General features: G+C 52.1%; 1 protein-coding gene across 1 annotated transcript in view; it reads right to left on the bottom strand.

The window, feature by feature from the left end:
* TMEM161A (transmembrane protein 161A) overlaps positions 1-11,865 on the bottom strand; it is a 15,568-nt gene extending 3,703 nt beyond the window's left edge. The window contains exons 1-10 of the mRNA XM_010847298.1: positions 11,782-11,865; positions 8,009-8,112; positions 7,343-7,423; positions 6,850-6,947; positions 6,515-6,671; positions 4,887-5,038; positions 785-845; positions 542-685; positions 318-431; positions 2-164 (exon numbers count right to left, since the gene is read on the bottom strand). Of these exons, the coding sequence (XP_010845600.1) occupies positions 2-164; positions 318-431; positions 542-685; positions 785-845; positions 4,887-5,038; positions 6,515-6,671; positions 6,850-6,947; positions 7,343-7,423; positions 8,009-8,112; positions 11,782-11,784 (1,077 nt within the window). The 5' untranslated portion in view covers positions 11,785-11,865. The remainder of the gene's footprint in view (position 1; positions 165-317; positions 432-541; positions 686-784; positions 846-4,886; positions 5,039-6,514; positions 6,672-6,849; positions 6,948-7,342; positions 7,424-8,008; positions 8,113-11,781) is intronic.
* Positions 11,866-12,107: the final 242 nt, after the last annotated feature.

The raw sequence follows: 12,107 nt of genomic DNA, 5'->3' as shown, positions 1-12,107 counted from the left end.
TCTCTGGGGCCTCGATGCGGCCGGCCTCCCGCCGCAGCTGCTCCACGCGGGCCTTGGCCAGGCACAGGTAGGCCTGCAGGTGGGGCCGGGTCACCGCCAGCCGCAGCAGGCACAGTACCACCAGCACCCAGAGGCGCAGTGAGTCGAAGGCGGAGTCAGACAGCCTGTGCCGAGAGGGGCGACGACGGGGCTACTGAAGCCGTCCTCGGTCTCAGGACCCTCCCGCAGGACCCAGGGCTCCTCCCTTAGCCTCAGAGTACGGAGTACCCAGAGGGGGCCCCAGCTGCCCGGCCTCCCAGCCCCACTGCCATACTCACAGAGAGAAGGACGTGCGCCCCAAGGGAGCCTGGTGCAGGAAGTCCCGCGCCATGGGCTTGGTCCAGAGCCATAGGACAAACAGGGGGGACAGGAAACTGGTGTGCAGGAGGAACCTGAGGGCAAGGGCACGGAGCTGGTAGGCGAGGGCACCCACCGCCCCCCTTGCACCCCGCTCCAGGCTCCCAAACCCCTCACCCCTCACCCAGCCGGTCCCCCACGTAACTGCAGCATGGGCCGGTCTTCAGACATGGTCAGGGCATCATGGTGGGTCTGGGCCAGTCGCAGGCCTGGGAAGGTGAGGAAGGCACCCAGCATGGAGCCCACCACCGCCAGCCCCACGCGGATGGCCAGCTTGACCAGGGGAAGACTGGGGGAAAGACAGGGGTCAGGGGGCTCCTGCGGCAGGCCCGCACCCTGTGTGCAGGTCGCAGCCTGCCGCGGCTCTCCCTCCCTTCCCAGGACTCACGCCCAGTCCCAGCCTTGCATCTTCAGAAGCGGCTCCAAGTTCTGGGACATACTGTCCAGGCCTGGGGAAGACAGAAAGAGGGCGGTGTCCAGTAGGCCCCCGGGGCCCAGGGCCCGCTCTGCCTCACCTCCCAGATGTCCATTCGCTCCCCAGGTGAGAATGCACTGGTGACAGCCTGGCCCTGCGACAAGCACTGTTCCCCAGGCTTGTGCAGCTCAGGAGGATGTGCAGCCCAGGAGGATGTGCTAGGCAGACACTAGTGGACACGGGGGCACAGGGCACTGAGCCTGAGCTTCCTGGATGCTGGCGAGTCATGAAGGGCTCCACAGGAGAAAACCAACGTCCCAGGAAGAATTCTCAGTTCAGGCCCCCACATTCCCCATAGAGTAGAAGCAAATAAATATGAGCTCACAACCAAAATCACCAGACACATAAGGAAACAAATCATCAAAGTGAATCAGCAGAAGAAAAAAAAAAGATAAGCTTAAATTCCAAAGACTTCAGAAACTGGTATTATAAATTCTGTGTGAAGTGACTGAGGGAAAGTAAAAGCTGGAGTCACAGAACAGGTGACATGAAACTACCTCAGAGGACCGAGTGGATTTGCAAAGGAACCAATTAAGCTCTTCCAAAAGGAAAACATAATTACTGAAATGATACTAGAAACAGCCCAAGGAATTAACTGATGAATTGGATCTGAAGAAATCACTCAGATTCCAACTCAGAAAGACAAGAAGGTGTGAAATATGAAGGGAGATTAGGAGACAAGGAGAACACAATAGAAAATTCAATACAGGTTAAGTCAGAGTCCCAAAGCGAGAGGAGAGAGAGAATGAAGGAGAAGAGATATTGGAAGTGAATGACTGAAAAGTCTGCAGAATGCATGATACATACAAAGTATATAAAACCAGATAAATACAAAGACATCCATACCTAGACACACTGTGGTGAAACTGCGGAATACCAAACACAAAGAACTCAGAGCAGTCAGAAGTCCTACCTAAAAGGAAGGACAATTAATTTGGCAGTCACTCTCAACAGCAACAACAGAAAAGAACAAATAGAAAGTGAAAATGTAAGATGGTAGAAACAAGGCCAAAAAGGTCAGAAATCACAATAAATGTAAGTGGATTAAACTTGAAGCTAAATGATACAGCCTGTCAGACTTGATTGTGTTTTACAGTAGACATATCTCAACATGAGGTCACTGGAAGGTTAAAAGTAAAGTACTAGTCAAAAGAAAGGTAGTACTGTAAATTTGAAAGTTGCTAAGTGAGTAGATCTTAAAATTCTCATCACAAGAAAAAAAATCTGTAACTATGTGGGGTGATGGTTGTTAATTAGACTTATTGTGGTGATCATTTTGCAATACACACAAGTATTGAACCATGTTCTACATCTGAAACTAATATAATGTTATATGTCAATTATATCTCAATTTAGAAAGAAAGGAAGGAAGAAAGCAGCTGAAAAGACTATATTGACCCAGACAAACTAGGCTAAGATGGAAGTAAGTCAGAAGGGGTCAATACATCATGAAAAAAAATGGCTGATTTGCCAGGAAGATGTAGCATTTTTCAACCTATAAACATCTTGTCAATTAGCTTCAAAATATATAAAGAAAACACTGACAGAACTTCAAAGAGAAATTAAGACTTCCACCATCCCAGAAGTCTGGGGCTTCCCAGGTGGCGCTAGTGGTAAAGAACCCACCTGCCACTGCAGAAGACACAAGAGAGGAGGATTCCATCCCTGGGTTGGGAAGAGCCCCTGGAGGAGGGCATGGCAACCCACTCCGGTATTCTTGCCCGGAGAATCCCACGGACAGAGGAGCCTGGAGGATTATAGTCCACAGGGTCACAGAGAGTCGGACATGACTGGAGCGACTTAGCATGGCACAGCACCATCCCAGAGGGAGATTAACCCTTTTTGTTTCTGATATAATCAGAAGATGGAAAGATGGGAATTTGAATTTATTGGATACAGAGAGGAAGAGAATATATGTTAATCAAGAATACCCGGAGCACTCTACAAGGCCAATTAATCAACAAAGGAGGCAAGAATACACAATGGGAAAAGACAGCCTCTTCAATAAATGATGCTGGGAAAACCGGACAGCTACATGCCAAAAAACCAAACTGGGTTACTTCCTCACATCATATATAAAAATAAACTCAAAATGGATTAAAGACTTGAATGTAAGCCGTGAGACCAAAAGAATCCTAGAAGAAAACATAGGTGCTACACGCTTTGACATTGGTCTTAGCAATATTTTTTGAACATGTATCTTCAGGCAAGGCAAGCAAAAGCAAAAATAAGCAAATGGGACTATATTAAACTAAAAAGATTTTGCACCGTGAAAGAAACTATCGACAAAACAAAAAGGCAGCCTACTGAATGGGAGAGGTAGATTCATGAGTATTTACATTATTTGGCTTTGTAATTTATATATCTGTTCTCATATATATATATATTTACATAATTTAAAAATTGAAAGGAAGTATTGGTGATAACAAAGCTCAAGGAGTCAGCAGGGTCATGTGGGCCATGGTGAGGATTTTTATCTTTATCCAAAGACCATTAGAGTCTGGTGTTGGGCAGAATAGTGATCCAAATTATGTTTTTAAAAGATCATTCAAGAAGCAGAAAAAAAAATCAAAACAAAAATGAGAAACTGAAAAAAAAAAAGTACAACTCCTATCACACATAAAGGCTGATTTCCTTAATATATGAAGAGCTCCTACAAATCAATAAAATAATGGTCAACAACCCAGTAGAAAACTGGGCAAAAGAACAAATCCTTCCCAGAAGGGAAATAGAAATGGCTCTTCAACACATGGAAAGATGCCGATCCTCACTTACATTTTCACCCATCAGATCCCCCGAGACAAAAGAGTCTGAGGAAACACATTGGCGAGGATGTGGGGATACGTATGTTCACACACCGCTTTCTGATGGGCAATTTTCCAACAACATTATTAAAATTACACGTGCACTTTCTTGCACAGGGTCACAAGCAGAAGGTTGCTCCTGTGCAACACTGTTGTATAATAGCATGGCTTTGTGCAACAGCATTTAACAGGAGAAAGACTTAAATGTCCATAAATTGAGACCTAGGTAAATAATTACAGAAAATTCATAAAGTTACAAAATGCGGTATCGAATTACTGTTACTGTGTCACTGTAACATTCTATTACTGTATGTGCCATCTAGGGACAACCTCCAATACTTATTATTTTTTTTTAAGTACAGCTAATTAACACTGTTGTGTTAATTTCAGGTATACAGCAAAGTGGTTCAGATATGTATACAAAAATCTATTCTATTTCAGATTCATTTCCACAATAGGCTATTACAAGATACTGCATATAGCTCCTTGTGCTATACAGTAAGTCCTTGTTGCTTATCTATTTTATATATAACAGTGTGTCTGTGTTAATCCCAAATTCCTAACCTATCTGCCCCTCCCCATCCCCTTTGGTAACTCTAAGTTTGTTTTCTGTGCCTGTAAGCTTTTGTTTTTTTTTTTTGTAAATAAGTTCATTTATATCATCTTTTAAGATTCCACATATAAGTAGTATCATACACTATGTCTTCCTTTGTCTGACTTACTGCACTTAATATGATAATAATATTGTTTTTAAGAGAAAAAGACAAGGTGTAGAGCCATGTACGCTGTCTTACGTGAATAAGGCAATGTGGCACCCTAGGTTTCCTCTGGGGAGGAGAACCAGTGTGGAAGGATGATTTTATTCTATATCCTCTTGTACTTTATGAATATTACTCTACATATCTATTTCCTCTCCCAAATTGAATTAGAGTGGGTAAATAGTAAATCACCATGGCTGCTGGGCAGAGGACAGCCTGGGGAGCAGAAGGGCCCGGGGAAAGTCCCGGCGCAGGCCCCCATTGGTGAGAGGGGTGTCCCCTCTCCCCAAAGCCCAAGGGGGCACGCAGGTGCCGAGCACCCGCGGAGACTGCCCCGGCCCCAGGGCTCCCTCCTTCACCTTCTGCATGGAGGTGAAAAGGCACTCACAGCCACCCTCACCAGCTTACACGAGGGAGTGATGCGGTGGCGCCCCAGGCCCCAGACGCACGCACCTGGCTCCAGGCCCAGCTCCAGCGTCTCCTCCCGCACCACCTGCACCAGCATGGCCAGCAGCAGGAAGAGGAAGGCGAAGGTGAGGCAGACGGAGCGCTCGCCTCCCTCCTCCGCGCTGAAGTACAGCCGGGTCACCGTCAGGAACACCTTGCTGCAGCGGGGCTAAGGAGGCCTCGGGTGTCTGTAGTGACCCCCTCACCCCATCCTCCAACCGCAGCCAGTGACCCCCAACTCCAGACCACAAACGTGGAAGTTCAGGTTCAGAGTCCTGGAGAGCAGGGCCGTGATAAAGAAGACAGACGCTGGGAAAGCCCAGGACACAAGGCTCACTACTCTTCAGGCCTGGGTTACCGGAGAGCGAGTGAGCCCGAGCCAGGCCTCCAGCTTGGCCTCATCACACTGCCTGTGGTCAGGTAGAAATGGCCAGCACGGGCTTCCCTGGTGGTCCAGTGGTTAAGAAGCCACCTGCCAATGCAGGAGGCACGATATCCTGTCTGGGAAGATCCCACATGCAATGGAGCAACTCAGCCTGTGCTCCACAACTACTGAGCCCACACTCTAGAGCCTGAGAGCCACAACGAGTGGTACCCATGTGCCTGGAGCCCGTGCTCCCCACAGGAGAAGCCCCTGCAGTGAGAAGCCCAAGCACCACAACCAAGAGTAGCCCCTGTGCTTCCCCGGTAGTACAGTGGTTACGACTCTGCCTACCAATGCTGAGGACAGGGGTTCGATCCTTGGTCTGGGAAGATCCCACAAGGCTTAAGACAATTTAGCCTGTGTACCGCAACTACTGGGCCCACGGGCTGCAAGCACTGAAGCCCTCACGCCCGAGAGCCTGTGATCCACAGCAAGAGAACCTCCTGCTCACTCATCTAGAGAGAAAAGCCCGCCTGCGACAACAAAGACCCAGCGAAGCCAAAAGTAAATACTACCAACCAAGGAAAAAGCTCTGGCCACCAACTCTCTCTTCAGGTCAAGTCTCCCTTACCCACACGGCCTCCTGGCTGCGTTCACAGGTCCTGTTTCCTGCTCCTCCGAGAGGCTGCCAGAGATACAGCTTCTATCTCTAACCTCTCCTGAGAGAGACTTTCCAGAATCAGTAGTGTGGGTTTCAAGATGGGCTGCCTTTCTTCGCAACCAGGGCTTTCCAGAACCAGTGGTGTGGGTTTCAAGATGGGTTGCCTTTCTTCGCAACCCCATTCCACAAGGACACCGCCTCCAACTTGGGTCCTCAAAGTCACAGTTTCGCCTCTGTTCTCTATGCAGCTTAGTAAAGACAATTAGAGAGAGGTGTCTCTTTGCCAGCCCCTGCATCTACCCTGGCCTGTGAGCTGCTTTGACCCAGAGAATGGACAGGGATGGGGTGGACCGACTTCAGGCCAGGCATTAGGGGGCCTGCAGAGCTGCTCTGGGTGAGGAAGCCTGCTCTAACCTGGAGCAGAGATGAAGCAACCCAGCTGAAACCCGGCCAGGAAAACAAATAAAATGGTGATTGCTTTACCCCCACCGAGTTTTGGGCAGGTTTACCGCACAGCAGTCGGTAACTGATGTACCAGTTTAGTGGGGAGAAGGAGCCTCAGATCCAGCTTCCGGGGGCCTCCACCTCCCCCAGCAGGAGAAAGGATACACAGAGAAAGCGATGGTGAGCAGACACCAGAATACGGCGATGTTGGTCTCCTTGGCTGGGCCCAGCATGTAGTAGTAGGCCTCCGTGAAGAGGTACACACCGCCTGAGTACACGGCGAAGTCCACAAACCACTGGTACTCCAGGAAGAAGCGCAGGACTGCAGAGAGCACGCCACTCAGCCCCCGGCGTAGCCCGCCCCGGAGGCCCCCACCAACTCCACCAGGGTGTGTGGGGGGGGTGGGGACCCAGCCCACTCAGCCCCCAGCGTAGCCCGCCCAGGAGGCCCCCACCAACTCCACCAGGGTGTGTGTGGGGGGTGGGCACCCAGCTGTTACCAAGTGCATCGACAGCTGTGAGCGGACAGGTCTGCAGCTGGAACGGAGCGTCTCGGGGCACAGATAACGGCTTCTCCTCACTACAGCCATTGGCCCACCTGGGAGCAGGGGAGATGAGCGGGAATCGCGTCGGCAGCCTCCGTTTTCCCCTGCCCAGGGAGCCATGGGGGCATCCTCCACCCCAGCTTGGGAGGCTCTAGTGTCTAGAGGGTACCTTCATCCCAGCCTGGGTGTCCTCTGAATGCCAGGGGGTAGCCACCACCCACCACAGGGCTGTCCCCGAGCAAACTTCCAATGAGCACTGGAAGCCAACGGAAGGCAAAGAGTGAAAGGCAGCGACCACCTCCTCAGCCTGGGGTGTTCCCAGTTCTCCTGGGGTGTCTCCAACTTGCCTGTGCCCAGAGCAGTGCCTGGAGGTGTGCAGGGCAGGCGCTGTGCCCTCAGGGTCTGCTCTGGAAGGGAGCCACTGACCTCAGGCTGGGGGTTCACTCACCGCTCCTTCCTGCCTCTGGGCTTCTGCTTCCCTGCCAGGGCCCGCAGCTCTTCCTCCGTAGGGTGCTTGTATCGGAAGAGACTGAAGGCAAACAGAGGCCGTCAGGAAAGCCTGGGCATGGAGGGGATCAGTGTGGTGAACCTCAAAAGCTGAGACTGCAGAGGGAAGACTGGCCCTGATAAGCCTGGGACAGGATGGGCAGGTGTCATCGAAGGTCAAAGGAAGGCGGGGGAGGTGGGCTGGGGGTCGACAGGAGAGTGCAGCAGGGGTCCTAGACACCCTAGAATCTTCTGGCTAACTCTCCTGGTGGAACTGGCATGTGAATTGTCCTGGAAAGAGAGTTCACAATTGCCCCTGGGTTTTCAAAAAGGGTCCAAGACCCAAACCCTGACAAAGAATTTTAGGAAATAAGATCTATAGGTAGAGGAGGGAGAAAGGGGAGCAGGAGTCGAGGAGCAGCTACTCCTTTGAGTGTGGAGATGGTCTCAGCGATGTGTACAATCTGTCAAAACTGATCCAACTGTGTGCTTGCAATTATTGGGTCAATTATCTCAGTAAAGTTCTTAAAAAAACCCTCGCCTTACAGGGCGTGAGGCGGGGCTGGGGAAACAAGGGGGCGGAGCCTTTGGGGTCCCGCCCACCGCCCGGGGGAGGGGCGTGGCTCACCTGCCATTGCAGAGCAGCCAGCGCGCGAAGGAGCAGTGCGGTGCCAGCCTATGCATGAGGGTGGCAGTGAGCAGGGTCACCACCAGCTGCACTCCAAGGACCGCCTGCGGGGAGGAGACGTGAAAGGCAGTGCCTGCCAGAGGGTCACAAGCTCACCTTCGAAAACCCGGCTATTTATAGAGAGACGCTGAAACTGAAGCCAGGTGGGGGGGAGGCCCTCCCTGGCTCCAGCTGCTACTTGGGGAAGGGTCCGAGGGTGGGCTCCCAACCCTGGGAGCCCCAGCAAGGCGCGGGTCCTGGCAGGGGTGTGCGGTGGCGGAGAGCACGTGCGGGAGCAGAGACTGGGGCTCAATATCCTCCTGTGCTAAGGATTTAAGGTAACAATCTCCCTGAGCCTCAGTTTCCTCATCTGGAAATGGGGTGCTTCCTTTTTGTTTCACATACTCTCACGACCACCTCCGGGACCTACAGCGAGCCGGGCACACCCAGTGAAAGCGACTCCTCTCCCGGGGTACCGCCCCGCCCCACCCCCCCCACCCCCCGCCGCGCACCAACTGTGTCTCAGCTGAACTTCCAGCTTCACTGTTCACCCAGCTGACTCTATCCCCCACGTCTTTCTCCATCTGAAATTATCCCTGAAAATTGAAATCATCCTTTCTCCCTCTCCCCTTCCTTTGTAATCAACCAAAGAGAAAAGAGGTCTGGTCTATCTCTGGCCACTACCTGTTTCAGGATTAACACTTACACATTTGAGTGGGATGAATTTTTTTAATTAGGAATTTTCTCACCGAGTGCTACTAACAACATTTTAAACATATTTCCATATATGTTTATGGAACATAAACAAGCATAACAAATTTCCATATACTTATTTTAAAATATTTTAGAAAAAAAATGTTTCTGGTAATCAGTCTGAAGATGGGTTTTCCTGCGTGAATGTAGTAAATAACCATTTGCTAATAGTGCTAAGTCACTCAGTCATGTTTGAATTTTTGTGACCCCATGGACTGTAGCCCACCAGGCTCCTCTGTCCCTGGGATTTCCCAGCCAAGAATACTGGAGTGGATTGCCATTTCCTCAGCCAGGGGATCTTCCCGACCCAGGGATGGAACTCCCATCTTTTTTGTCTCCAGCATTGCCAGGTGGACGGAGAAGGCAATGGCACCCCACTCCAATACTCTTGCCCGGCAAATCCCATGGACGGAGGAGCCTGGTAGGCTGCAGTCCATGGGGTCGCTAGGAGTCGGACACGACTGAGCGACTTCACTTTCACTTTTCACTTTCATGCATTGAAGAAGGAAATGGCAACCCACTCCAGTGTTCTTGCCTGGAGAATCCCAGGGACGGGGTTGCCTGGTGGGCTGCCGTCTCTGGGGTCCTACAGAGTCGGACACGACTGAAGCGACTTAGCAGCAGCATTGCCAGGTGGGTTCTTTAACAGTAGCGCCATCTGGGAAGCCGGCTTGCTAATTATGTAAAACAAAGTGCTCAGGAAGGCTGTCAGCTACTATTATGGTATTAACAACTAAATGAAATAAAGATTATGTTAATGTTAAAACTAATTATTAAAATTATCCTTTAATCAGGCCCAAATAAGCTAACTTCAATAGGAAAAGCTCTAATGTGATGGCTATCGGGCTTAGTCCTGTAATTCAGAATGACTGTTGAGAAATTCATCTTTAAAATTAAAGGACTATTAGGATATTTTCTCTATGTTGTGACTTGTAAACTGAGACCAGGAGTATTTTTTCAGTAAGGAGGTGGGGCATCATCTTTCTGGTCTCACTGCTCACCCTTACCCCCACCCAAGTGCAGACTGGTTAGCAGGCATTAATGACCAAGAGCCCAGTGGGCCGGCTTGGAGCCCGTGGGTGGGCTCTCTGAACCGCCCGCCCTTCCCGCCCTTCCTCGTGGACCCCGTCCTCCACTCCTCCCTAGGAAATCCAGCACCTCCCAGCAGCTGCTCTCCAGTCTCCCTGGCTCTCCAGACACCTCTCCCTTGTGACCCATCCCCTGGCAGGGTTTTAACCACCGTCACAGCCCAGCACGACTCCAGCCCACCGGCATCTCCAGCCAAGATCTCTCTGCTGAGCTCGCAGACCATGCCTCCCCCAGGCCCTTCCCTGGAGACCCCAGCACCCACCCATCCCTCTCCCGGACACGGCTCCTCCAGGCGGCCCAGGACCTTCCCAGTCTCACAAATGAACGTCCAGCTCCACTTCTCAGCCCGCAAGGCCCGGCGGACCCTGCTCGGGACCAACCTGCCTCACTGCCCAGCTCTCTCCCCCAACACCCTCTGCGCCCAACCATTCGGGTCTCAGAGACACTCCCAGACCCCAAGGCTCTCCTTCGATAACCCCATTACCCTGACACCTCTCAGGGAGGAGACCCATGGTTCAAACTGTGATCCCAGCACCTGGGAGAGGAAGAGAAGAAGAGAGAAAGAGAGGAAGAGAAGAGAAGGAAGGCATGCATCCCCCAACCTAAGGCTCCCAAGGTCCATCCAGTGATGTTTCTCATGTCCCTCCCCCCACAGCTCTGGTCTTAGGGTCCACGCTCTGCAGATCTCCAAAGATCTCTGGAGCCTCCCATGACCCCATGTCCCTCTTCTGCTCAAACCCCTTCCCTGATCAGTGATCCCAGAATCCTGCTAAGTAATATCAAATCAGTGCGGAGGGCTTCCCTGCTGGCTCAGAGGTAGAGAGTCCACCTGTCAATGAAGGAAACACAGGTTTGATTCCTGGGTAGGGAAGATCCCCTGGTGAAAGAAATAGCAACCCACTCCAGTATTCTTGCCTGGGAAATCCCATGGACAGAGGAACCTTGCAGGCTATATAGTCCATGGGGTCCCAAAAGAGTCGGACACGACTTAGCAACTCAGCAACAACATCAATGGGACTTTCCTGCATCCCATTTCAGACAGCCCTTCCCCTCACCTCCTACAACGTCCCATACCCTGGAATGACCTCCTCTTTCACTACCCCCTTTCATCAATGCTCTTACTTCAGACCCACCTCCAACACCCCACCTCAGGGACGCCCCCTACTGCAGGCAAGGTCAGGCCCCTTTCCCAGCCCCTCCAGTCTGTCGCTGCCTCTGCCCAGTCCTAGGGACTGGGGTCCGGGGTGGGGCCTCCGCCCTCACCCGACACCAGCCTTGCCCACAGAGGCCAGGATAATGAAGAATAAACTGAATGGGTTGGACCCAGAACCACATGAGACCTGAGGGTTCCAACTGTTCTCTCTCCAATTCTGGGACCCTCGCCGGCCCAGAGCCCACCTTGAGCCCTTCAGCATGGCCCTCCCCCCTCAGGATTCTCCCTGGTCCTTCAGCACACCCCATACCCCGAGGGATCCCAGATGGACCCTGTCGGTGCGTCCCCACGCTCCTGCAGGACACTATGCCCAGAGTGGGCCCCAGTCGGACCCCAGATCTCCCTTGCAGGGCTCCGAAGGTGTTCAGAACTCCAGCACCCTCCAAGGGACGGCCCCTCAGCAGGACCCCAGGCCCCTAGAAGGCACCCCAGGGACTTGTCAGAAGCCCAGAACTCTCAAGGCCTTCCAGTTCCCTTGCACAACCCGGACCCCCTCATTGATCGTGGAGCGAGACCTAACCCCAGAGAGGGAAACACAGCCCTCTCAGAGCGATCCCGAGTCCCTCAGAGCCCTCAGTCCCCACAGAGGGATCTCTGTCTCCTCGGTGTTTCTCTGGACTCCCCCACGGCGGAATCCGTAGCCTTTCAGGGGGCCGCATGCTAAGAGTTTCGGGCTTACCATGTTGCGGACTGGAGTGCGGCGCGGGTACCCCTGGGCCTGGAGCTCAGAGAGCTCAGCGCGGAACTCGACCGATCAGAACCCGATTTTGGTCTGACAAGCAGCCCATCCAACCAATAGTCAGGCTTGGAGTCGGGGCAAATCGCGAGGACCAGGAGTCACTCGCATTGCTTGGCGGAAGTTGTAGTTTAAAGATGTTTGACGCGCTCCGATCGGGGCTCTGGGACCCGAGAGAGACCACTGTTTCTGAGACCCAGTCTCCTCACCTGCACCTATTTCGCAGGTTTAAAGCGAATATACTTATTCATCAAGTCACCGTCTCCCGC

This window comes from Bison bison, unplaced genomic scaffold, assembly GCF_000754665.1.
Source record: "Bison bison bison isolate TAMUID 2011002044 unplaced genomic scaffold, Bison_UMD1.0 scf7180017864248, whole genome shotgun sequence".
Classification (NCBI taxonomy): domain Eukaryota; kingdom Metazoa; phylum Chordata; class Mammalia; order Artiodactyla; family Bovidae; genus Bison; species Bison bison.
The sequence above is the reverse complement of the archived record's forward strand: the minus strand, read 5'-3'. Positions and strand labels throughout refer to the sequence as shown.